The sequence below is a fragment of the Coenobita brevimanus genome, chromosome 71 (assembly GCF_032717465.1).
Source record: "Coenobita brevimanus isolate Jiangsu-jjx chromosome 71, ASM3271746v2, whole genome shotgun sequence".
NCBI lineage: Eukaryota > Metazoa > Arthropoda > Malacostraca > Decapoda > Coenobitidae > Coenobita > Coenobita brevimanus.
Window position 1 is genome coordinate 26983666 of NC_137024.1, and position 26824 is coordinate 27010489.

The 26824-nt window shown below is 43.5% G+C and overlaps 1 protein-coding gene across 1 annotated transcript in view; it reads right to left on the minus strand.

The window, feature by feature from the left end:
- The window catches only part of LOC145406713 (flavin reductase (NADPH)-like), a 103571-nt gene that overhangs the window by 19496 nt on the left and 57251 nt on the right, over window positions 1-26824 (minus strand). Inside the window, exon 4 of the mRNA XM_080277813.1 lies at window positions 22956-23123. Within this exon, the coding sequence (XP_080133939.1) occupies window positions 22956-23123 (168 nt within the window). The remainder of the gene's footprint in view (window positions 1-22955; window positions 23124-26824) is intronic.

The following is a 26824-nucleotide window of genomic DNA, read 5'->3' on the forward strand; positions in this document are numbered from 1 at the left end:
AAAGGAAAGAAAGGGAAGGGAAAGGGTAAAGGAAAAGGGAGAGGGAAGAGAAGTGCGAGTGATGAGAGGCGCCGCTCTCCACCTCCCCAACCTCCCCCACCACTCTCACCTCCCCACCCTGACGAAGGGGACGATGGTGACATGGCTGGAGACGGTGGTGTCACGTGGAACTGGGAGGATGGGAGTAATTTTACTCCCATCATTCACCAGTTCACTGAGAAGTGGCGGTCAGGTTGCACGGCTCCAGGTGTAAATGCTGGGTCGTCACGTTTAGATTTTTTCAATTTGTTTTTTGATGAGGCGTTTGTTGGGCGCATAGTAGAACAGACGAATATATTTTCACAATCCCAGTGCCTTGAAAGTGAACGCCTAGGAACCACAAGCAAGCATGCAGAACAGTATGACTTTCCCGTGACTATATCAGAGATGTTCCTATTTTTGGCCCTGGTAATCTTGATGGGTGTGGTGAAGAAAAATCAAATTCCTGCCTATTGGACAACGGACCCAATCATCCTAACACCTTTCTTTGGAAAGGTGATGGGTCGTAATAGATTTCAGTTTATTCTCGGCCGCCTCCACTTTTTTGATGCAGATGATCCAGCCAATGCAAATAACACCGATAAAATGAGGAGAATTAGGCTGGTATTTGATCATTTACGGGAAATGTTCCGCTCCTCATTTTATCCCTACAGAGACCTCGTCATAGACGAGAGTCTTGTGTTGTGGAGAGGCAATATTTCCTTTAGGCAGTATATACCCAGCAAGAGACACCGTTTCGGGTTCAAGATCTTTGTTATGTGTGACTGTAAGACTGGTTATGTGCAAGACATAGTCTTGTACACGAGCGCACAGACAGATATAATAGAAGATCGGAGTATAGGACTCTCTGGGGCCGTGGTGAAGACAATGATAGAAGAGTACCTTCATCGTGGTCATGTTTTGTACCTGGACAACTGGTACACTAGCCCTCTTCTCGCTAGGGTTCCTCCACCAACACGACACCGGAGTCTGTGGTACAGTCAAGAGAAACCGTCGCCATATGGTCAAGATAGGGAGGAAACTTGACAAGAATGAGGTGGTTTTCTTCCAGGCCAATAACATCCTTGCAACCCTGTGGAACCACAACAGGGAAGTTTGCCTCCTATCAACTGTTCACAGCCCCCTGATGCACCGCACAGACTCCGTGGATCACCGTAGCGAGAGGAGGCGCAACGTATGGAAACCAGAGTCTGTACTTGCCTATAATCTGAACATGAGGCAAGTTGATCAGTCAGACTCGATGATTTCAAGTGTTGACTGTGCCAGGACAACGATGAAGTGGTACAAGAAACTCTTTTTCCACTTGCTCGACATCACGGTCCTGAACGCCCACTACCTGCACGCAATGACCACCGGAGTATCCGAGACCTTTGAGGGGTTTGTGAGGGAGCTGGCACGTGAAATAATCGCCAAGCATGCCCAGGAAAGACCCCCACACCGCCCCCGCGCCCCCCGTGCTGCTCAGACTCCCCTACGTCTTGCAGCCCGACACTACCCCAGCGCAATCCCTTCCGAACCAAACCGTCGTAAACCCCAGCGTCGCTGCCATGTATGTAAGCACTCGACAGTCAGACCATCAACGCAGAGAAAAGACACAAGATACGAGTGTGTCGAGTGCAATGTTGCGTTGTGCCTTCAGCCTTGTTTCAAGGAATACCATAATCTCGTACACTTCTGAAACTGTGTGGGAAGGCGAAATGACGCTCATGATAATGGTAAGGCCAGTCAGTAGTTGCTAAGTGAAATATAAAGTTGAAACGGGTGTTATTTTTTCAGAAAAGTAATGTATAAGATGAGAATTAGTGTAAGTGGAAAGAATTGTTATCAAAACTACACCCACTGTGTAAATCTGGTCAGTAAATATGTGATAGCAAGGAAATAAAGTGGAAACGGGTGTAATGTTAGCATGAATAAAACGTATAAGTTGAACATTACTGTAAGTTGTCATAATTGATGTCACGATTACACCCACATTCTGGTCAGTAAGTATGTGATAGGAATTATATACAGTGGATGATGTTGTAATGTTAGTAGTAAGGTATTTTATAAGTTGATTACTTGTGTAAGATGAAACAAATGATATCGCGATAACACTCCCTGTGTAAGTACGCGCAAATATGACGCTAAGTTCCACCTTACGTTCAGAAATGATGTAATATAAATTATATCAAGTGTTTACATGTGCAATGTTAGTGTAGAATAATTATATAAGTAAAAAAATAGGTTGTAAGTTGAATTAGTTGTCATAGCGACTTCACCGTGTGTGTTGCTATGCGCTATTATTACGCTATATATTTACGTAAGGCCTGAAATAATCTCAAAACAGTTCTATAAAGTTGAAAAGTGTATAATAATATTAGAAAGGTATTATGTTAGTAGAAAAAGCACAATACGAGTTGAAACATCAGTCACAGCGAGTTCACTCACTACGTAAATAAGCGCTAACATTACGCTAAATGTTATCAAAAGGCCTGTGAATACGTAAAAACAGTTCAATATAATGTAAAATGGTATAATGTTATTGTAGAAGTATTATGTAAGTAAAAAAAATTATATGTATCATGATTTTAGAATGTTAGCGATTCATCAGAACCAAGTTGGCCGATTTTGCTCGTTTCTCACGATGGTACAATGGTTATTTCTGCTCTATTTTTGTATAAAATCCAATATACTCTTTTATCACATGTTTTTATGTTTGTAATAAATTCATTTCTACTTACTTTCATTGGTTTCCCAAACTTATAATACCATAGAAAACGTTTGATGCTCACACCGCATAGGGAGAACGCGGGGCCAGGTGGGACCATCGCATACCTGGTTAAGCTAATTAGGGACCCCAGGGACCACTTTCTTTGCCACCGGCCATTGTTTCTGACCAAAAGCGAAAGTTTAAGCAAAAAAAAAAAAGGTCGAAAATTGCCCGGGATTGGGGGGTACCAGTGGTCGAAAAGTTGCCGGGACGGGGCGGGTTAAACACTTCTTTAGCCACTCATGTGGTCGGTGACCAGCCGCACGAATCGCCATCACCTGGTCACTCTGGCCAGTGGCCCTTTACCGTCCGGGTCATCTATCAAAACTGTGCGTCCAGATGTCCCTTCTATCGAGCTGTTACTTGGAGCCTTTCTGAAACACTCTCATACAAAATACATAGTACTCAAAATGGCTGATGGTACTTTCTTCTGGAACCTGAACTGTTTTCAGATTCACAATGGTACCCCCAAGGTCTCCTTGCAGACCAATGGTTCTCCGTTGCTAGAGGCCAGGAATCAATGGGAGAGTTCACACATCCAGGCCCTTACTATGGTCGCCGGTTATCCAGTGTCTGCTTCTCGTCACTTTGCCTTAAATCAGTCCCATGGGGTTGTGTATTCTGGTGACTTGGTCTCTTATTCTGATTCTTCCCTCCTGGAGGGCCTGGCTCCTCAGGGAGTTGTAGCAATACAAAGAATTATGAAGAAAGTTGATGGGGTTTTAACACCTACACCCACTCTTATCTTTATTGCCTTACTTTGCCAGAGGTTGTCACTGCTGCGTGGTGAAAGCTTAAGGTTAAACCCTATGATCCCCAACCCAGAAGGTGCTCTTATTGTCAAAGGTTTGGTCATGTTCGCCGTTCTTGCCGGCAGGAAGCGTCTGGTCTTCCTATGGTCTGTGGAAATTGTGGTGGTGTTTCCCATGGTATGGTTGTTCTCAACCCTCTAAATGTCTGAACTGTGGAGGAGCGCATGTGGCCTCCACAAGGGATTCCGATATGTACAAGTTTGAGTGTGAGACTGTTTCTGTCCGTATGAAGGAGAAAATTTCCTTTTCTGAGGCAAAGGCCAGGGTAAGGGAGAGGTTCTTTTGCCCTGGGGTTACCTTTGCTGCTGCCTTGTCTCGCCCTAAAGCTACCCAGCAGGTGCCACTGCTATCACACAATACCCCACCAACTTCTCGGGGTCCCGCTTCTCGGCCTTCTCAGCCGGGGGGTTCAACTGAAGGGGTGCAGCCTGGAAGCAGCTTCGCTTCCCCTAGGGAGGCGCCTCCTGTCTCTGGGGGTGTCCCCTCTGGGGTGGTGCTTCCTGCATCTGGAAATGCCTCCCTCATCCCGGTTCCTGCTGTGGCAAACGTCTGTGTTGATGCTATGCCTTGCCTTGACAAATCCAAACCTCCCAACGTCCCTCCTGTGCATGGTAAGCATCGCCGTGGGTCCTCAGAGTGCTTAGAGATTAAAGCACAGCTACCAAAGATTTCTGCTGAGGAGCCCACTACTCCTCTTACTCAGGATGCCCAGGGGTCAGGGCAAGTGCAGGCTGAGGATGGCGTTTCACTGACGGCCCCGCCACCACCAGGCAAAGGCAGTACCTGGGTCATTGATGTCCCTGCTCAGCTGCATGAGGCCTTGCCCTCTCAGGGTTCCAGTACTGTGTGGTGCGCTACCAATCGTGCTCCTTCTCATGGTGGAACTGCCTGCTCTATTCTGGCTAGGGCAGCTTGTGGTATCCCTGTCAAGCCACCTCTTGCTTCACCGTAGAAGGAGACCATTGTCTGGCCCTCTTCTTCTTCCTCCAGGTTATCTTCAGCCAGCGGCACACTATGCACCATAACAGTGCCAGGGAGTCCTGTTCTAAGGGCAGTTCTAAACAGCAATCTAAATCTGGCTGCTTGTTGGAGGAGAGGTTGTCTCGCCCCTTATCCTGATTCTTCCTTCGCTTTGGGTACTATGGCGTTCTCAATGAGTATACTATAATGAATTGTCAAGGGCTGCGTGGTTACTGGGAGGAGCTGCAGACCCTCCTGACTTCTGCTTTCTGCGTGTGTCTCCAGGAAACTCTTGTAGGGTTTGCCACTCCTCATACACCACCTGGGTACAATGCTTTTTACTCAGCACCAACTCTGGGTCTCATTGGAGGTGGTGCTGTTTTGGCGAGGGCTAACATCCCTCATCTACCAGTTCACCTCCAGTCTGACCTCCAGTGTGTTGCTCTCCGGTTGTATGCCCACCGCAGGTATACAGTTTGTTCCATTTATTTACCATCCAACACAGCAGGTGCTAGGGTGGAACTTAACCTTCCTAGTCAGTTACCTATGCCCTTTCTTCTCTTGGGGGACTTTAATGGTTGCCACCCTTTGTGGGGTGACTGTCTTGTTAACCAATGTGGGAGTTTGTTGGCGTCCTTGTTGGAGGATTAGGATCTTGACCAGTTCATTACTAGGCCGTTTACACATTTTCATCCCCAAATGGGTTCTTCTTTTTTTTTTATGTGAGGAAGAAGGAACCAAAGGCAACAACCCCACAAAACTGTTCCTTCCAAGAGAAAAACAAAATACATGACAGAGCCAGATTCAAGATCCATTCATTTCGAAATGCCTGGACACACTGTGTTTGAAAGACTGGAGATCATAGGAAGCAGGAAATACAGACAGGGAGACAGTTCCAGAGTTGACCTGTTGCATAAATGAAGGACTGGGAGTAACGGTTAACTCTTGCATTAGAGAGTTGGACAGAAAAAAGGTGAAAGTTCGCTGCTAGACGGGTGCTACACGCCAGTCATAGAGGTGGAGGAATGCATGCAGACAGTCCAGAGGAACAGTGACCACTGAAGTAGCGATAGAAAAGAGATAAAGATGCAACAGTGTGGCGAAGAGACAGAGGTTGAAGGGAGTCAGTAAGAGGAGGAGAGTTAATGAGACAAAAAGCCTTTGACTCCACCCTATTGAGAAGAGCTGTATGTGGGGAGCCTCCCCACACATGAGAGTCATACTCCACGCAGGGGCGGATAAAACCCCTGTATAGAGTCAACAATTGTGCAGGAGTAAAGAAGGAACGGAGTCGGCTTAGCACACCCAATTTCTTGGAAGCAGATTTTACGAGATGTAATATGATCTTTCCAAGATAAGTCCCGAGTAAACGAAAAGCCAAGCATGTTCAACGATGATGCAGGACTAAGCTGAATATTATTAAACATTAGTGGGTATACCTGTGGAAGATTTGGTCGGGTTGATAGGTGCAAAAACTGAGTCTTTGATGCATTAAAAACAACAAGATTACTTTTACCCCAGTCAGAGATACGAGATAAGTCATACATTACGTGTGCCATAGCCTCATCCCTTGTTTGTTGATGTAACTGCTGAGATGGACGTTGTGGGAATCGAATGGAAAGGTGAAGGGTGGAGTCATCAGCGTATGAGTGGATAGGGTTAGATGTACAGCTTAGAAGGTCATTGATGAATAAAAGGAAGAGAGTTGGTGATAGGACAGAGCCCTAAGGAACACCACTGTTAATAGATCTAGGAGAAGAACGATGGCCGTCTACAACAGTGGCTATAGAACGACCAGAAAGGAAGCTAGAGATGAAGGCACAGATAGAAGTATAGAAACCGTAAGAGGGTGGTTTGGAAATTAAAGATTTATGCCAGACTCGATCGAAAGCCTTTGAGATGTCAAGTGCAATGGCAAAGCTTTCGCCAAAGTCCCGAAAGGAGGATGACCAGGAGTCTGAAAGGTAGGTGAGCAGATCACCAGTGGAGCGTCCCAGACGGAACCCATACTGACGATCAGAAAGAAGGTTGTGATAGGAAAGATGCTTTAAAATTTCTCTATTAAGAATAGACTCGAAAACTTTTGAGATACATGATGTTAAAGCAATTGGACAATAGTTAAAGGGTTGGGAATGGTCACCCTTCTTTGGGACTGGCTGAATGAGACCAAACTTCCAGCAAGATGGAAAGGTACAAGTTGACAGACAAAGGAGAAAGAGTTTGCCTAGGCAGGGTGTAAGCACAGAAGCACAGTTCTTGAGAACAACAGGAGGGACTTCATCAGGCCCATATGCCTTATTAGCCCTTTCACCCCTACACCGCGGGCTTGTTTACCAATGACTTGCGTGTGCCGCGGGGTTATTTGGGGTCCGACAGACTCTCAAAAAATATTTGCCAAAAATCAGTTATTAGTCCTAGAATAATAAAATTACATATGCTTATGGCACATACCTTCAGCTTTCTCCTGGAATGATTGTTGAGCCTTCGTCGGTTACCGTAGGACTTGTGGAGACCTCTGAAGTAGGGTAACGAAGTCTCCACTTTACACTTCCCGACAACCCGTAATATGATTACCACAGCCAGATACAAACACTATAAACACTATTCTACAATTTTCAAGTAGTTTGGGATCCATACTAAAAAAAAAAACACTGTGAAAGCAATGGAAATTACGAGCGCGTCTGATCGTCGCACTGGCACTAGTTCGCTTTTGTTACTCTGTCATTTATTATTCATAAAACCCCTCACACTTTATATTTCTATTACTATATAACACTTATATATATCTACAGTCTTTATCCATAAGTTTCCTTCAGTAGTATTAGTTTATTGTCACTGTAGGGATTCAATTTCTTTCAGTAAAATACGTAGCATTCACTTTCTCGTCCTGTATACTGGCATTGAGAGTGAATGTCACTTTCATCTTCACTCTCATAACTCATAGCATTCAGACATGCTAGAGTGAAACTTTCACTTTCATTACTCCTAGGGTATATACTCGTATTCTTATAATACTACTCATTTACATTTCTATTTTCGTTCTCTATTTTATTTACGTTATTTACATTTCTATTTTATTTACACTGTGTTGTGCACTGTCACTTGAAATAACTTATAAAACTATTTTCCATTGTTCACGTATATTTACATTCATTACTTTCACTTGCTGTTTACACATTATTTACACATTATTTACAATTCCACCTGCACTGTTTTACTCAATAGAAAGATCGTAGTCACTCTTTTATCAATTGTCAGCCCTTTACCTCTTTCCACACGAGGTTTAGTAGGGGGTAAAGGTCACAGGGCCATTTGCATGGGGGTGAAAAAAGGCCTTGAAGTCAGCAAGAAGAAACATACGTACCCTCGCTTCGGAAGATGAGAGTAAACTGATAACGGAGGGCCAGCGTGGAGGCCTGCTTAGGGGTTATTCAGAGTTACCAATATTGGTCCTTGAAACAGCTAAGTCAAGCACTGATATGATTGGCAGGAAATCTAGACAATACATTATAAATTTGGTAGTTCCAGGTGAATGTAAATATCACTTAGGCTTCTCCCTTCCCTCCTTACATGTATATTTATTACGAAAATAGATTAGAGGCCTACTTAGGAGATATATATTCAGAGCTACCAATGTTAGATCTTGAAACAGCTTTGTCTAGCACTGATATGACTGGCAGGAAATCTAGACAATACATTATAAATTAGGTAGTTCCAGGTGAATGTAAATATCACTTAGGCTTCTCCCTTCCCTCCTTACATGTATATCTATTACGAAAATAGATTATACGGCATATTTTAAGGGGAAAAAAACAGCGAAAATTAGCGAACGAGTGCACGTGAGGTGTTGTCAGGTGATAATTAGCCAATTCCAGGTGTATGGCACTCTCACTTACCTTATTTCTTTCTTGTATATATTATTTGGTATAAGAATAGGACATAGGGCTTATTTCAATGGATGAAATCAGTGAAAAATTCCAGGGAAGATTTACTTAGCGTAGCACAGCCAGGCAGGCGAGAGGATAGGGTAATGGAGGGGGGTTAGGGAGGGGAGTCAAGAACGGGAAGAAATGGCTAAATTGTCAACAATGGATGGGAGTACAGATGAGATTAGGAGTGCTGACTAGTGTTGGACATTGGCAGTACTGATAGATGATACAAGCCCCCACTTGGAAGCCCGGGTGAATTCAAAATAACACAGAATCACAAAAGCGACACCCCGCGGTATGATCCCTTGCTCCCAAGCATCACGAAAGTGACGCCCCGCGGTTAAGGGGTTAACCGCGGGTGTCATTCCAGAATGACATTGACAAAACTGGACCAAACCGCGGGTGTCATTCTGGAATGATCGTGAATATTTTGAACACCACGCGTTTTTCCTGCGCGCAAAGTGTCTCACGCAAGAGTAGCTGTCGAGTTCTTTCACACCAGCCATCCCACACCTCCCTCCTCCAACCCCGAGGGGGCCCCCCCCACCCCTGCCCTGACCCGCATCAGTCAGTATCTGTCCAGCTCTGTGCGTGAGAATGGCGCTCCGTCCCGACTCATCGTCGCTCGCTTCCTCCTCGAAAGTGATTAGTGCTAGTGTTCCTTCTACCTCTACACCGGTGAAGGAACTGCCGACGGCGAGGCAGAAGGGGTTGAGGACTCCTGAAATTAGAACTGAGCTGGACAAAACAGTAAGTACTACTCTTGATTGTGGCAGTGAAAGTGACACACTCACAGCAAGCAGTGACGATTTGGCAGTGATTGGTGGTGAACCATTTTCCATTGATAGTGACAGTGATGAAAGTGATTGTGTTGTTTCCCCCCCACCACCCCCAACTTACTCTGGGAAAGGGAAGGCCCCTATGGGCAAATCTGGTATTGCACGTGGGAAGGGAGTGAAGCGCAGGCTTACGTCTCCCACACCAGGCCCTAGTAAGCATTTCCCATCAATTTCTCGTTCCCCTAGCCCTATTGCCCTCACATCATCATCATCATCTGCCGTGCCCTGTCCTCAGTCTACATCATCTGAGGAGTACAAATTCCCAGAGCCTGCAAAGTGAGGGAAGGCAGGCCGTGCAGGCAGGGCAGGCAGGCCTAGAACAAAGGGGATGCGTGGCAGTTGGAGGGCAAAGCTGGGCGATAAGCGAGGAGATAAGCGAGGTGATAAGCGGGGTAGAAAGGGTCAAGTTTCACCACGCACCAGGTCAGAAACCCCCCCGCCTGCCCCCCGCTCAGCTCCCTCACCCTCGCCACCCCCCCACTCACCGCCCCCGCACTCACCCCCCTCCCCGTTGCCTCCTGCCTCACCCCCCTCCCACTCGCCTCCTGCCTCACCTCCTGCCTCACCCATTGCCTCACCCATTGCCTCCACCTCAGCTCCTTCTCACAGGGAAACGAGTGCAATGCAACCTGCCACTTCCACTGAACCACGCACAGGGAAGGTGGATGCATTTGTTTGGTCTGACGGTGCAGATTTTCAGCCACACAATCCGCCGTTTGACATGACAAATGCTGGAATACAGCCTGCCTTTCCATGCAACGCAGGAGATGACTTTGTTGACTACTTCCTGGCCTTCATGGATGATGAAATCGTGCAGTATGTCAGCGATGAGACCAATAGGTATGCAGCTCAGTGTGCAGCAGAAGGGCTGGGACCTACTGGCTCACCAAAGCAAGTGTCGTGGTTGCCTGTCGGAATCAGAGAGCTGTATGTTTTTTTTGCACTAATGTTTCTGATGCCCCATAAAAAGAGACATGAGTTGAAGGAGTACTGGCTCGTGGATGACATTACTACTATCCCAATATTCGGGAAGTATATGTCACGGGATCGGTTCCGACAGCTGCTTGGATACCTGCACTTCGCTGGCAATGCAAACCCGTCCCAAACTGACCCTTTGTGGAAAGTGGGGGATTTTCTCAACAGGATTAGGGATCGATTTATGCGATTTTTCCGGCCTATGCAGAAAGTCGTCATAGACGAATCCCTGGTATTGTTCAGAGGACGTCTCAAATTCATGCAGTACATCCCCAGCAAACGCCACAGCTTTGGGATAAAGTTCTTTGTGCTGTGTGACTGTGAGATGGGGTATATCCCGGATTTTGTCATCTACTCGGCTAGTACAATGGACGTGAACAGGAAAGACCCCCTTGGCTTCTCTGGCTCCATTGTAAAAGTGCTGATGGAGAGGTATTTTGGTGGTAATCATGTGCTGTACACAGACAATTACTACACAGCACCGAAACTCTCCAAATACCTGGCTGAACACGGCATTGGCACTGTTGGCACTGTACGGATCTATAGGAAAGAGTGGCCAAGTTTCCCCGAAGCATCATCATCATCCAAGGGAGATGTTCACCTGAAGAAGTCAGACAAGCTTCTGGCGATCAGGTGGCATGACAAGAAGGTCATGAATATGATCAGCACCATCCACAAGGGGGAATTGCAGAGAACTGGGAAGGTCAGCTACAGGACGGGAGAGCCAATCATGAAGCCTGATGCCGTCATTGATTACAATGTCAATATGAGACTTGTTGATAAGTTTGATATGGTGATTGGCGAAATTGACTGTCTCAGGAGAAACACCCGATGGTACAGGAAGGCTTGCCTGCACATGCTCGATATGTGCATGCTCAACGCCTTCATCCTCTACAAGACACAAGTTGGGGGCATAAGGCAACCATCACTGAGACAGTTTTCCAAGACTGTCGTGCAGCATCTACTTGCACGATTTGGTCAGGTGATGGCATTGATCCCAAGGCGACACTCTGACACACAACCTGACCGTCTTGAGTGCCGCAATTACATAAGCCGGCACCAGCTTGTGAAATTGCCTCTTACAGCAGGCGGCAGGTTGTCACAGGGCCGCTGCAGAGTATGTCATAACACCACACGGAGGCCTAGGACGAGAAAAATGAGCACACACCAGTGCCTGGAATGCCAAGTCGCTCTATGTGTAACTCCGTGCTTTGCCGAGTACCACTCTCTGAGTAAATACTGAAAGTGACAGTGATATATAGTGATGCGACAGTGACGTGCTTTGCCAATAATTGTATAATGGATAATGTAGTAATAAGGGATATTTTGCCTAGAAAAAAATGTAAATATTGGCCAGTATAATAAGTGATATTGTAATAAGAGAATCTGCGGCACTTGTGTAATTCTGCGGCACTTGTGTAATTCTGTGATGTGACAGTGATGCAATATAGTAATAAGTGCAGTGTAAATATAATGTATATTGCCCAGATTATATGTAAAATAATATTAGGAGTTAGAAATAATGAAAAGATCGCATGAAACGTCAGTGAGCGGGTGCCGCCGCAGTGAAGTGAGGCGCAGCCGCAGTGAAGAGCGGGCGCAGCCGCAGGGAAGTGCCTTTTACCTACCTCATTGAACACAGAGTGGGTGTTTATCGTATGTACAGTGTTCATATATGTTTATATTACTATTATGAGAGAGTGGTTGGCATTTGGTACTGGTGTGTGGGGCGTAAAATAGTTATTTCACACCCCTCACTTGTAACGACTCTCCCCGTCCTGTGAAAGTCAACAAAGTCATGAAACCTACATCAATGGAAAGCTGAAGGTTAGTACTTTCTAATGGTACCTTATTTTTTTCTCTAGCTTTATTCTGTGCAGAGTTATTAAGGTTTAAAGGTTTGTTTACATTTGGCTGAAACCCCCGCGGGAGAGGACAGTCAGACCAAAATAATACCCGCGGTTAAAGGGTTAGTATTGAGGCCTGTGATGGCAGAAAATACATCAGCTGAAGAAATTTTAATGTTATCCATTAGGAAGTCAGAGGGGGGAAGTGATGGAGGAACAGCACCGGAATCGTCTAAGGTGGAATTGGAGGAGAAAATCCGAGCAAAGAGATATGCTTTATCAGTAGAAGAAATAGTTACAGAGCCATCAGAGTAGAAAAGAGGAGGGAAGGATGATGAGGTAAAGTTGTTAGAAAGGTTTTTGGCAAGGTGCCTGAAGGACCGGGAAGAATTCGAGTTAGAGAGTTGAGAACATTTTGTACGGATGAAATTATTTTTAGCAGAGCGAAGAACAGACTTAGCACAGTTCTGGCCAGAAACGTATAAAAGATGTGATTCAGGGGTGGGTTGGCTCTGGTACCATTTATCAGTAGTGGGCAGTGCAAACGAAGAAGGACCTTGCACAAGCGCAAAGCGCAATCCACAGTTCACTACCTTGCGCAAGCGCAAATGCGCAATCTGACAAATATTTAGCATGTGTAATGTCACAAAGCGCAAGCGCAAACCATTTGCATATATTTTGGGGAATTACCGAAAAATATTGAGATATTATTATTTTCTATTATTTGTAATTTGCGCAAGTGCACAATCTAATATTTAGCTTATGCAATGTCGCAAAGCGCCAGCGCAAATCATTTGCATATATTTGTGGGAATTACTGTAAAATATATATTGGTATAATTAAATAACTTACTAAAGTAGCAACCTGCCCACCACCCGCGGTGACTGAGGTACAGTAGGTCATTGTCCGGGAAAAACAGCCTTTATTTACCAAGGCATTGGCAAAGATCACTTGATTACTGTATCATCAACTCTCTCTCTCTCTCTCTCCGACAGAGGAGGGAGGGAATGGAGAATAAGAGAGAGAGGAGGGAAGGAATGGAGAATGAGAGAGAGAAGAGGGACGAAGTTTATGCCTTATCTCCTCACTCAAAGGGACGCTCCTTCGCCATTCCCGCGTATTTATTCTCTCTCTCTCTCTCTCTCTCTCTCTCTCTCAGAATAATGCTCTTTATCTCTCTCTCTCTCTCTTGTCTTGTCAAGACAATTTATTTATTAATTTATTATAGATATACAATAGCATATGTAATTCGTTACAAAAAATAAAAAATCATGAAACGTATTTATTCTCTCTCTCTCTCTCTCTCTCTCTCTCTCTCTCTCTCTCTCTCTCTCTCTCTCTCTCTCTCTCTCTCTCAGAATAATGCTCTTTATCTCTCTCTCTCTCTCTCTCTCTCTCTCAGAATAATGCTCTTTATCTCTCTCTCTCTCTCTCTCTCTCTCTCTCAGAATAATGCTCTTTATCTCTCTCTCGGTACTTATTCTCTCACTCTCTCTCTCTCTCTCTCTCTCTCTCTCTCTCTCTCTCTCTCTCTCAGAATAATGCTCTTTATCTCTCTCTCTCTCTTGTCTTGTCAAGAGTATTTAATAATTCAATATAGATATACAATAGCATATGTAATTCGTTACAAAAAATTAAAAATCATGAAAACAGAGTATTTAAATCAAATATCCACAGCCTAATAAATTATTAGGCTGTGGGTATTTGATTTAAATAATATGTTTTAATGGTTTTTGTAAGGAATTGCATATGCTAATCTTAATAAATAATGTATATTTATTATCATTTACTACTAATAATAATTTAAGCACAACTAAGTTTGCGTTTGCGCACCTGCCTTTTCATGCGCACAAGCGCAAAATTGCGCATGGTCTCGTGTGGTGCACAATGCGCAAACGATATCACCAGAGCGCAAGGGTGCGCAATTGCTTTTGCGCAAGTGTTTGCGCACCTGCCCAGCACTGCCATTTATAGGCCCTCTCCTTGTTGCAGACAGCATTAGAACAAGCATGATTAAACCAAGGCTTTCGTGCATTAGTCAAAGGATATGGGAAAGGAATGTATGCTTCCATGCCCGAGAGAATAACCTCCGTAATGTGCAAGGCACACCCAGATGGCTCCCAGACGTGGAAGCAATAATCATTCCAGGGAAAATCAAAGAAGTACTGCCTGAGGGCCTCCCAATCTGCAGCTCCAAAGTGCCACAGGTGACATTTCTTTGGAGGGTCCACAGGCTGTACTGGAGCGATAGGACAAGTTAAGGTGATAAGGTTGTGATCGGAGGAGCCCAACGAAGAGAAAAGATTAACAGTGTAAGCAGAAGGATTAGTTGTAAGGAAGAGGTCAAGTATGTTGGAGCTCTCTCCAAGGCGGTCAGCGATATGGGTAGGGTGCTGTATAAGCTGCTCTAGGTCATTAAGGATAGAAAAGGTGTAGTCTTGTTCACCAGGTGGATCAGTGAAAGGAGAGGAGAGCCAAAGGTGGTGGTGAACATTGAAATCTCCAAGAAGGGAGATTTCAGAGAAAGGAGAAATGGATAGAATGTGTTCCATCGTAGAAGTAAGATAATCAAAGAATTTTTGATAGTCAGTAGAATTAGGAGATAAGTAAACAGCAAAGATATATTTAGTCAGAGAATGACAGGAAAGCCGAAGCCAGAGTGTAGAGTATTCAGAAGAATCGAGTTCAGGAACACGAAAGCAAGATAAGTTGTTGCTTATATATACACAACAGCCACCTTTGGCTTTGAAATGAGTATAGAGAAAGTAGAAGGATACAGAAAAGGGTCTGCTGTCAGTTGCCTCAGACAGCTGAGTCTCAGTTAGAAAAAGAAGGTGAGGTTTATAGGAGAGGTTACTGCCTTTGACCTCTCTGTCTGCTTTCCTGACTGTATCCTGGACTTTACCTGGGAGGTTATGGAGGATCTCCATGGAAGTGATCACTTTCCCATCTCGCTTACTGCAGTGGTATCTAGTCCCTGTTCCCATCTACCGACGTGGAGATTGGATAAGGCAAACTGGTCCCTTTTCCTTTCTTTGATTTCTGTTTATGTCTCAGTTGAAGACTTTCCACATACTGATGAGGCTGTTTCATTCTTTACCTCCATTCTGCATTCTGCTGCCCCTCATGCTGTTCCTAAAACCTCAGGCGTGTATTGCTATCGACCTGTCACATGATGGAATGAGGATTGCAATGTTGCTGTACATGCTAAGAAGTTAGCATTCTCCCATTATCGTAGATGCAGGACAGAGCATTACCTTGTCGAGGTCAGAAGGGCGCGGGCTAAGGCTCGTCAGGTAGTCAAGCTAGGCGGAACTCTTGGATGGCTTTTGTGTTATCTGCAGACTCAAAGACGCCAGTGTCTCAGGTGTGGAAGAGGGTGTGAAAGATTTCGGGAGAATTCACTAAAGGCAGGTCTTCTGTGCTGATATCTTGGGAAAATTCACTAAAGGCAGGTCTTCTGTGCTGATGTCTAGTGGTAAGCCTGCTGGTGACCCTGCACTTGTGGCCGAAATTTTTGCGCCTGCCTTTGCGGTGGTCAGTCATAGAGATACTAGCTCCCCAATTTTTGCCAGACATCAGGAGATAGAGGAGCCAAGGTGTTGGACTTCCGTTCAGGGAATGTGGAGTCTTACAACCTCCCTTTCACTGATCACAAACTCCAGTCTGCCCTTTCCCTCTGTCACGACACCTCACCAAGGCCGGATGATATTCCCTACATGATGCTTCGACACCTGGATGATGATGCACTGTCTTTTCTCCTCAGCCTTTTTAATAGAATCTGGAGGGACTCTTCCCTTCCCACCTCTTGGCATGAGGATATTGTCCTACTATTCCAGAAGCCAGGGAAGGCAGGTTACAGTCCCCTGGAGTATCGCCCAATTACAGTAACTTAGCATCTTGCTTGTGTAAATTATTTGAGAAAATGGTCAATACATCGCCTAATGTATTTCCTAGAAAGGAATGAATGTCTCTCTCAGTGTCAGTCTGGTTTTCAAAAATGTCGCTCAACAACAGATGCACTTGTCCATCTTAATGCTGCAGCATGTGATGCTTTTGCTAGGTAGCAGCATCTGGTGTGCTTTTTCTTTGACCTAGAAAAGGCATATGATACTACATGATGGTTTGGTATCCTCCAACAACTCCATTGTTTTGGTTTATGTGGCAGGCTGCCCCTATTTATATTAAATTTTCTATGTGACATCATTCAGGGTTAGGGTTGGTGTCACCCTGTCTCTTTCGTACCCTCAGGTGGAAAGGTGCCTTAAGGAAGTGTTCTCAGTGTAACTCTTTGCTATAGCAATGGACGGTATCATGTCTTCTATACCAGAGGGGGTGTCGGTCTCACTGTATGTTGATGATTTGGCTCTATGGTATGCTGCTTCCCGAATGTCTGTGGCTGAACGTCACTTGCATCTCGCCCTGGACAGGGTCTCTTGGTGGGCCACCACACACGGCTTCCGTTTCTCCCCAACAAAAATGGTGGTCTTGCATATCTGCTGCTTGAGAGGTGTTCTCCCTGACCCAGACCTCCAGTTATATGGCCACAGAGTGCAATGTGTGGACGGGACAAGGTTTCTTGGACTTGTTTTCGACAGGAGACTGACGTGGGTACCTCATATCCGTTCGTTACGACTATCATGCCTCCATGCCCTCTCTCTCCTACGGACTCTATCTCACTTGACTTCGAGCGCTGACAGAACTATCCTGCTCTGCCTTTATTGTCCCTTAGTAAGGAGCAAATTGGACTGTGGGTGTGTGGTATACTCTTCTGATACTGAGGCACGGCTGCGGCCACTAAATTCGGTCCATCATGCTGGGACTCGTCTGTCAACTTGGGCTTTCCAGTCTTCCCCGATTGAAAGTCTGTTGGTTGATGTGAACGAACTGCCACTGGATCTCCGCCAGCAGTCCTCAATGGTGGAGTGTTGGCACAGCCTTCACTGTCCTCTGGCCTCACTGAGTTGTAAGGTTGTCTCTGAGGTTGCTCTTCTCCCCTTTTATAACACCCATCCTCGCTATCCATACCCGTTTGGGTACAGGGTGAGGGCTGCCATGGGAGAGTTAGGTGTTCCATTCTCCCCTGTTTGCCCTATGCGTGTCCCCCAAGTGGCTCCCTCGCTTCTCCCAGAGGTACAACCAAGTCATTACGTTCTTGAGAGGCAGGCCTCTCTTTCCTCACAGGCAGCTTTGTCTTTTTGTCTGCTCACAGATCCCTGTATATACTGATGGCTCTAAATCCCGTATGGGGACAGGCTTTTGTGTCATTTTTCGTGATTTTAGCCGTGGTGGGAGTCTCCCTTCTTCAGCATCTGTTTTTCCACTGAACTTACTGCTAAATTAGTTGAACTGTAGTTTCCCTTCAGCGTCTTTTACCATTTTTAGTGACTAAGCCAGTGCCCTACAAGATTTGTCTCGTTTCTTCCCATCACATCCCCTAGTCCTGTCTGTCCTGGAGTGGCTCTTCTTATTATGCAGGCGAGGATACTCTGTACAGCTGTTTTGGGTCCCTACGCATGTGGGGGTCGTGGGCAATGAGCGTGCTGACTCTTTGGCGAGAGCTGCTTCCTCTCGCCCTTCCTCTCCTCATAATCGTGTCCCATCTGGGGATTTATGTACAGCCACAATGGAGGCTGTCCGTTTTTGTTGAGGGAGGAGGTGGGATGCAGCAGGGGTGAACAAACTCCACATCATTCATCGGAACCTGGGCGATGGGGAATATGTGGGACTGTCCCGACAGTGGGAAACAGCTTCGGCCCTCCTCAGGATCGGCCACACAAGGCTGACTCACGGTTTTTTAATGGAGAGGGCGCCACCTCCCTATTGTGATGACTGCCGGGTTCCTTTGACTGTGAGGCATCTTCTTGTGGAATGCCCCAAGTCGGCGGCAAATGTAGGACATTTCGGCCACGGACGTTTGGGCCATGGGCCACCAACCTAGGACGTTATGAAATGTGGAGTGTTGTGAACCTTACCTAACCTAATCTAACCTAACCTAACCCATGATCGGCGGTACCTTTTCGAGTGCTGAGCCGGCAACAGATCGTACCTTCTCTCCTCGGTGCTTGGGGAGGAGGCTTGTGCTGTGGGGGGAGATACCTTCTCCACTGTGTTGAATTCTGGCCTTTTCCACAAGCTGAAGGGCTTTACCATATATTAGTTTGTGTTTTAATGATAATGTTTCCTTTAACCATTATCTTTCCACCATGTTTTAGTTTTGGTTGTTTCTTTTGTACTTTTGTACTGCTGGATTTTATGTTTGATTTTCTTTCAATGTTTGTGTTCGGCGGCATATAACCTCTGCTGTTGCTCCACCGTGTCACATTTTCATTCATCCATTCATTCCCGGGGTTCCTGTGTGAGGGATGTGCCGGAAGGGTACTAAGCATACTGCCCTAAGCCTATAGGCTCATGGCTGCTAAGCTCATAGGTGCCAACCCTGGTGTTCTCTTCTTTATTAACTTGGAAATGCCCAGTTCCGTCCTATACTGAGGATACTGGGCGCAAATTATTAACTCCGGTGGAGAATGATTCATCATAAAATTTAGTTAAGATTATTTATTCAAACTACCCATTTGACTCACAATACAAACAGTAAATAGTATTTTCCTTGGCATAAAAGATTCCCTGACTCATCTTCTGCTTTTTGTATTGTCCAATACACCTTAACACTCAGGTTTCGATGACTCGTGTTCACATGAATATAATCCTATGGTGCAAACTGTAATAGAATACTAAATTTGTCCCAATCATGAGAGGGTTAATGTTATCAGTATGTATGTATGCATACAGACATTGCAATGACTGCTTGAGCTATCAGGAAAAACAAAAAAAAAGGAGCATGAATTGTGTGTGTGAGTTGGGAAGTGATTCCCTTTTGGTCCAGCTCAACCGAAAGTTAAAGTCATGGGTGAAGGCCAAAGTTCAGAATGCGTCGTTATCTCATTAATGCCTGATCCAGTTTGGATCAAACATGCCATTTAATTTTGTGCGGAGATGAGAAAAAGGATGTAGGCTAATTTCATTTTGGTGCAACCAGTTATCAGACGCAACGTCGCGTTGTTCCCTGAGGACTTTTCTGATTCAGCGTTTAACCCATCACGTCCCGAGGTTTTCCGCACCTCCGACATCCCCCAGTCCCGAGGTATTTTCGATTTTTTTTTTTTGGCTAAAACCTTCGCTTTTGGTGAGAAACATCGAAAATTCATAGAGAAATCGCTCACCTGAGGTTTAAAGTGCCCAATCCAGGTAGGAGTTCCTCCTTACCTGAGTGGGTTTTCTAACATGCTGGCACCAAAGAAAACGAGTTCTATGGGAGGGTAACTATTTTATCCACTCATAAACGGTATTTATTTATTTACTTGGTACGAATGTATATGTAGTATGTGAGTATATTGGTTTTCAAGCAGTAATAAAGGCATTATAAGCATTGTTTCACTCACTAACTAATCACCATACCTGACCTTTTTTTGCCACATTACCTGATCATTATTTCTGGTCATTTCTTCTTCTAATGCTATGTAAACATTGTCCTCCACATTGTCATCGATTGGGGAATCATTCTGGCCCTGAATATCTTTACTAGGCAGGTCACTGGTAACAGGTCCTTTGCCAAGACAATGGCATGAGGGGGGGAGGGGGGAGGTTATGCAGTGTAAGGCATTGTCCTTGCTTGGCATCTTGTAGAGGAATAGAGGAAGGTGTCCCGTGTATACATACGAAAAATCACGTGCGAAAATTGAAAATTGTGCAAATTAGGGACCTTGCAATTGCACGACGTACTGGTACGTCGCCGGGACTGGCAAATGCAAATCGTTGCAATGTACCCATACGTTGACGGGATGGGGCGGGTTAAAACATATTAACATCGTTGACATAGTGGAGGATGACTCTCTCATGATCGGGAAAATTAGCATTTTATTCATGCTAATGCCAGACTATTTTATTCAAATGACAGTGAATCACAGAAGTCTGGGAGTTCTAAAATACAATAGATTAAGCCCTTAGTTAATCCTCAATCTTTCCACCAAATTTGGTCCAAATTAAATCAAAACTGCTTTAACTAGTCACACACAGACACACGAGTCGACCTTTGCCTTTGCCTTGTGATCTTTAACTTTGACTGGCTGTTCTCAAAATCGAATCTCATCGTTCATAAATTACTCTCAGCCCTTTCACTGACTGTGGTGTAAATCGGATAAGAGCAGTTTACGATGACTTTCCTAGATCAAACTCTGGATGATATTCTTTTCACCTTAGGTGGCTTCTTAGTACCTCTTACTTATCAGCATATTCCTGCATGTGGCACCGTAATATTCTCATGATGATCATGATCACCATTATCATCACTGTCACCCCGCCACTTTTCCCCACCTCCAGCTGGGGTGAGGCAAGGTTCATAAGGCAAGGAAAACGAAACAGTATGATGGTGGGAGAACTAATTAGCAGCATGCCCAATGAAGTGGGCCACACTCCCATTCATTCACCATCCAAGCCCCCAACATCCTAGCTCCATCTCAAATGTACACATTTCTACACGTAGCTTCATAGTTACGTATCAAACAGTCAGTCGGATGACTGTAAAGTTAAAAAAAAAAAGAAGAAGATGAAGAAGAAGAAGAAAGAGGGGTTACCAAAATTTTGTATGCTCTCCGTGCAAATCTCATCTAGCCAGCTTATCTCTTACCAGTTTCCTCAGCTCGTCAGGCTTCATACCTCTCTCACACCCTCATTTATCAAATCTATCCACTGGCTTGGCCTACCACGCTACCACACCTCTTCCCATCCCCACGACCCACTCACCTGTATCCTTTTCATCATCCTATTCATACCCATTATCTTCATACGAACATGTCATCTAAGCACTCTCCCTTCAGCTCTGTTTTTCACGGGCTTCCTTATTCCATATCTTACTAATCACATTATTTCTTGTTCTATCCCCTCTCCCCACTTCACATATGTTTCTTAAGAACAACATCACCACTTCAGCTCTTGACCTTTCGTTTTCATGCCACACCCATAATGTTAATGCGGGTAGTATCACCCAAGCTTAGACTTGTTTCTTATCAAAGCCTTCATAGCACCAACCAGCTTCGTTCCTTGTGCCCCTCTATTTTCCACTTTCTTTGCACACTGCACCAAAATACTTAAATTCTCTCGTCACTTCAAGTCTCTCTCCATTCACTGTACCATCACACTGAGACTCAGCTTCTGTCTCATCAATCATCACTTTTCTCTTACAGACATCGACAAATCTCCGAACCAGTCTGCGGAATTCCTGTTTACTATTTAGCCAGCGACATAATATCATGTGTACATGCTCCATCCTTTATCTTCCATTACTGTCTTCACCCCTCTCTCTATCAGTCGAATTTTTGACTCCCTCATAACCCCATCCATATAAATGTTTAACAGCCAGAGGGACATCACACAGCCTTGTCTTACTCCAACCCTGATGTTAAACTAGTCACTTAGACAACCGCCTACTCTAATGCAAGCTTCACTACCACATAAAAACTCCTAACTTCATTCAGTAGCTTTTCCATCCACATTATAAGTAAGCAAAACCTTCCATAAACCCTCTTTATTTACCTTGTGGTATGCTTTTTCTAGATCTGTATATGCCATGAACATCTTGCTTTTTTCACGAGCTTTCTATAGTATCTGCCTCATTGCAAGTATTTGCTCCACTCATCCCTTACCACACCTAAAGCCTCCCTGTTTGCCATCCACCAGTCTTTCTGATATATTCCTTACATTCTCTATGGTAAATCATCCATATACTTTTCCTGCTACACACAACAATTTTGTACCACGACAGTTTTTCCATTCGCATCGATTACCTTTATTTTGTACAGGGGCACAGCCTTCTACCACTCAGCTGGTATACAGTAGTTCCACTCATCCAAGATGTCTTACATATTTTCAACAAACACTTTATCTTCCATTTTCTCCTCTGTTTTTGATAATCTCTGTATATACTTCAACACTTGATGCTTTCCTATTCTTCAGTCTTCTCACAGCATTCTCTATTTCTGAGAATGTCACGTTTTCCAACACCAATTTCCATCACTGCACACCATGAAACTCAGTCCTGTTTAATACCGCTCGGCTCTCACTGTTCCCATACATCACTTCTTCAAAATATTCTTTCGATTTGCTCCCTGTTTCACTTTAATTTGTTAGTATTCATCCACTTCCATTCCATATATTTTTCACTTTTTATTTATTTAATTATTTATTTACTTTCGTGTCTACATTTTCGCGCCTCTTTCCAGAATAGTATGATATTTTCAGACTAGTATGCATTAAATCTTTTTCCAAGATTATCGTTTACCTCTTTTTTCATCTGTTTACTAGTCTTCACAAGTTTATTACTCTCACCACAATCTCTTTTATTTAATTTAAGCACTCTATGCTGCCTTTAATAAGATATAAAAAGCATACAGGAGAATTTTGAGGTGTACTTTTCAAGTTATATCGCTAAGGCTGGGAAAGAGGTGCTACAATACCTCCAAGGTCGATCGAAAGATCTAGTCCTGTGGCTTTTGTCTTTGGGCTATTTTTCTCAAAAACAGTATATTACCCCTCCCCCCGCTGACCCTTAACCCGTCTAACAAAGTTTGGTTAAAATCGAATAAAAACAGTTCGAGTTATTTTGTTCACACACACACACACACACACACACACACACACACACACACACACACACACACAGAATGATAGAAAGACAGGCACGCGCCGACCGAAACAATACCACGGTCTCACTGTCGCCAGCGTGGATATAAAGAGTTAATATGTCTGACCTGTTTTCGGTGCATTTGTGAGCCTTGGTGGCCTGACAATGGTGTAGTTGATATCAGGACAAGACGCCTCTAAGTGGTTCTCCATTTCTCTCATGTTGGTCAGCATGGGTCGTATGAGTGGTACGACCACCCAGTTGGCCAGGAAGCCCATGCGAGCAGCTGACGACGCTGAAAATTAAAGTGATGTGGTGGTGGTAGTATTGGTGGTGGTATTAGTAGTCGTCGTCGTAGTAGTAGTAGTAGTAAGAATAAGAATGAGAATAAAAATATTACCGTACTAATACTAATACTAACACTAATACTAATGATATAAAAACCCAACCGCGTTGTCTGTGTTATTAGCCACAAAGCTGCTGGCACAGTTAGTGAAGCAGGTAAGTGAAATTTTAGGGCAGAATTATTATGCTCTATCCCTTACCAGCAATGTACTTTGCACAGTGACAGAAATTAATATACTGTTCAGAGATCCATCAGGGGCAACAGATTTTAACCTTGCAATAGTCATAGTTGCAATGCAACCAAAGGACAACAGCGACTTCGTTTTTTTTCCACTCAGTCAAGAATATGCCATTTATTTTTTAAAATAAATCTTGTGAGCGAATGGTACATTAAGGAGACTATTTCTACCTAGTCCAGTTTTAAGTTACAAAGCACAAATTAATCATCTGGTGGTTGCAAAGAAGAACATCTGGTACAAATAGGTCACCATCCTGAAAGGGTTAAAGAAGGCTGTAATATCTATCCCGTCTAGTTCTAACAGTCACTCTAAAGATTAATAGCAGTCTATAGATAGCAAGAATATAATACAAAAGACGACTTGGTTCCATTCTTGATACAGCCCTTGTTTTGCAGTTTGGCACAAAAGTTGATATATTATTCCACTGCTTCCTTTTCACAATTATGGCATGTCCGTCACTTCCTTGCATGACTCATTATATTAGAAGCATCTATGGACAAAGAAACCTACCATGACTCTCTCAGCAAATGAATATTAGCCAACAGAGGTAAATGACATGCAGAATAGGTGAAAAATAGGTGTTTTTGTCCCCAACTGTACAGAATAATAGCTGTGTGTGTGTGTGTGTGTGTGTGTGTGTGTGTGTGTGTGTGTGTGTGTGTGTGTGTGTGTGTGTGTGTTCTTACCTTACCTAATTGCATCTTTACAGGAATGAGTCAAGCTCGTACTGTCCCGTGTCTTAAACCATATTTATCGTACATATCCTTAAATTTGTGAATTGTTTTGGCACACACTATTTCATTCGGTAGTGCATTCCACTGATCAATTGCTCTGTTTGGGAAACTGAATTTCCTTACGTCTTTATCACCTCTCTTCTTATGCAGTTTTTTGCAGTGTCCTCTTGCTGATGCTTCCCCATATGTTAAGTAATCATTTATGTCTATTTTCTCCTTCCCTGATATGCATTTATATAGCATTATCATGTCACCCCTTTTCCCTCTCTCCTGTAGTGTTGGTAGATTCAGTTTATTTAGTCTTTCTTCGTAGCTTAGATCCCTTAAGCTTGGTATCCATCTTGTAGCGGCCCTTTGAACTTTTTCAATCTTGTCTATGTGTATTTTGAGATGAGGACTCCAGACTACTGATGCATACTTCAGGGTTGGTCTGATGAATGATGCTATTATCCTTCTTAGCATGTCTTCATTTATGTATGTGAATCCTGTTCTCATATTTGCAAGCAGTGTATACATGTTCCGTACCTTCTCACTGATGTGGTCAGCCGGAGATAGTCTGTTATTGATAATCACACCTAGGTCCTTCTCTCTTTCTGATGTGTGTAGGGTTTTATTTCGTAACGTATAATCCCAATCAGGTCTTTTTCCACTTTTACCAAACTTGATTACATGACACGTGTCCACAGTGAATTCCATTTGCCATGTATTACTCCATTCATGAAGTTTATTTAATTCTTCTTGTAGCTCTTTACAAGAGTCTGTGTTAGCAATTCTCCTTTGTATTTTTGCATCATCTGCAAAGATATTTAGATAGCTTTCATTTCCAGTGTTACTGTCTATATCATTTATATACACTAAAAACATGATTGGTGCCAGCACTGAGCCCTGTGGTACTCCACTAGTCACTTCTTTCCATGATGAGTAATTTCCCCTTAGTACTGTTCTCATTTCTCTTTTTATGAGAATCTAGCATCCAACAAAACAGTTTGCCTCGAATTCCTCCTTGATGGTACAGTTTCCATAAACGTCTTTGGTGTGGTACTGTGTCAAATGCTTTCTTGAAATCTAAATAGATTCTGTCCACCCATCATTCTCTTTCCTGTATTGTGTCTGTTACTCTGTCATAGTAACTCAACAGATTAGTAACACAAGATTTTCCTTTTCTGAAACCAAACTGTCTTTCTGTTATCATATTGTGTTCTTCTAGATGATTTACCCAAGCTTTTCTTATAAGCTTTTCTAATACCTTGCTTACAACACTGGTCAGTGATACTGGTCGGTAGTTGAGTGGATTTTGTCTATTTCCTTTCTTGAATAAGGGGACAATATTTGCTTTCTTCCAAATATCAGGTAGTTTACCTTGACTCAAGGATTTCTTGAAAATTAAAAATAATGGTTTACTTAACTCCTTTGCACATTCTCGTAGCACCCAACATGAAATTTCATCAGGACCATTTGCCTTTCCTCTGTCTAATTTACTTAACTCCTCCTGTATTACTTTTTCTGATATTTGTATATCTGGTAGTATGTGTGGGCATGCATGTTCCACACAGTCCCTCTCAAAATTTTTTTCTTCTGTAAAAACTGATTGGAAATTCTTATTTAGTGCTTCACAAATATCTTTCTTTTGTGTATAGGTGATTCCCTCGTCCGTAATGGATTGTATTTTATCTTTTACTTTGGTTTTGCTTCTGATGTAGCTGTTAATTAGCTTCGGTTGATCACTACTTTTATTTATGATATCCTCCTCAAACTGTTTTTGGGCTTTCCTCCTTATTCTTGTATAATCGTTTCTTGCCTGTTTGTAATTATTATATGCCCTTTCACTATTGTGTCTTCTGTATCTATTCCACAACAAATCTCTTCTTTCTTTTGATTTTTTACATTCTGTAGTGACATATTTCTGTATTTTCTTTTCTGATTCTTTGTGCTGTGGGATGTACTTCTGGACTCCTAATTCATAAAATTCACAGAATTATTTATATACAGCATTTAAATCTTGTCCTCTAAGCTCATTTTCCCAATCATTCTCTAAGAAATACTTCTTTAGGTCATGATAATTTCCCTTTTTATAGTTTAGGCTCTTTTTGTAACTTTCATTGCTGTTAACTATGTCATATGCTAGCCTGAAGTTGCAATTTAGTACTGCATGGTCGCTTTTGCCGAGTGGAGGGTGATATATTAAACTGTCAGTATCATTTTCTTGCCTAGTAAATATGAGATCTAGCATTGAAGGTACATCGAGTCTTCTTTTTCTGGTGGTTTTCCTCACATGTTGCGTTAGGAAAAACTCTTGCACGAGATCCAGGAGCTTTTGGTCCCAACAGCTTTCTTGGCTTATTATATCTAGAGTATTCCAATTTATATTTGTATTAAAATCTCCAGTTAGTATAATTCCGATTTCTCTTCCATTTTATGTAGTAATGTTCTTAAACTCTGAATTGTACTTTCTGCAAGGTCCTCATATTCGTCTCTTTCCCATGTGTTTGATCTGGGTGGCATGTACTAATTGGCCACAATTACTTTCCCTTCAGATGTGTTGATCTCTACTGCAATCAGTTCTACTTGTGAGGGTATATCTAGTTCTAGTTCTTTGACTTTTAGATTTTTCTTAGTTAATATTATAATTCCTCCTTTATTTGTGTGTGTGTGTGTGTGTGTGTGTGTGTGTGTGTGTG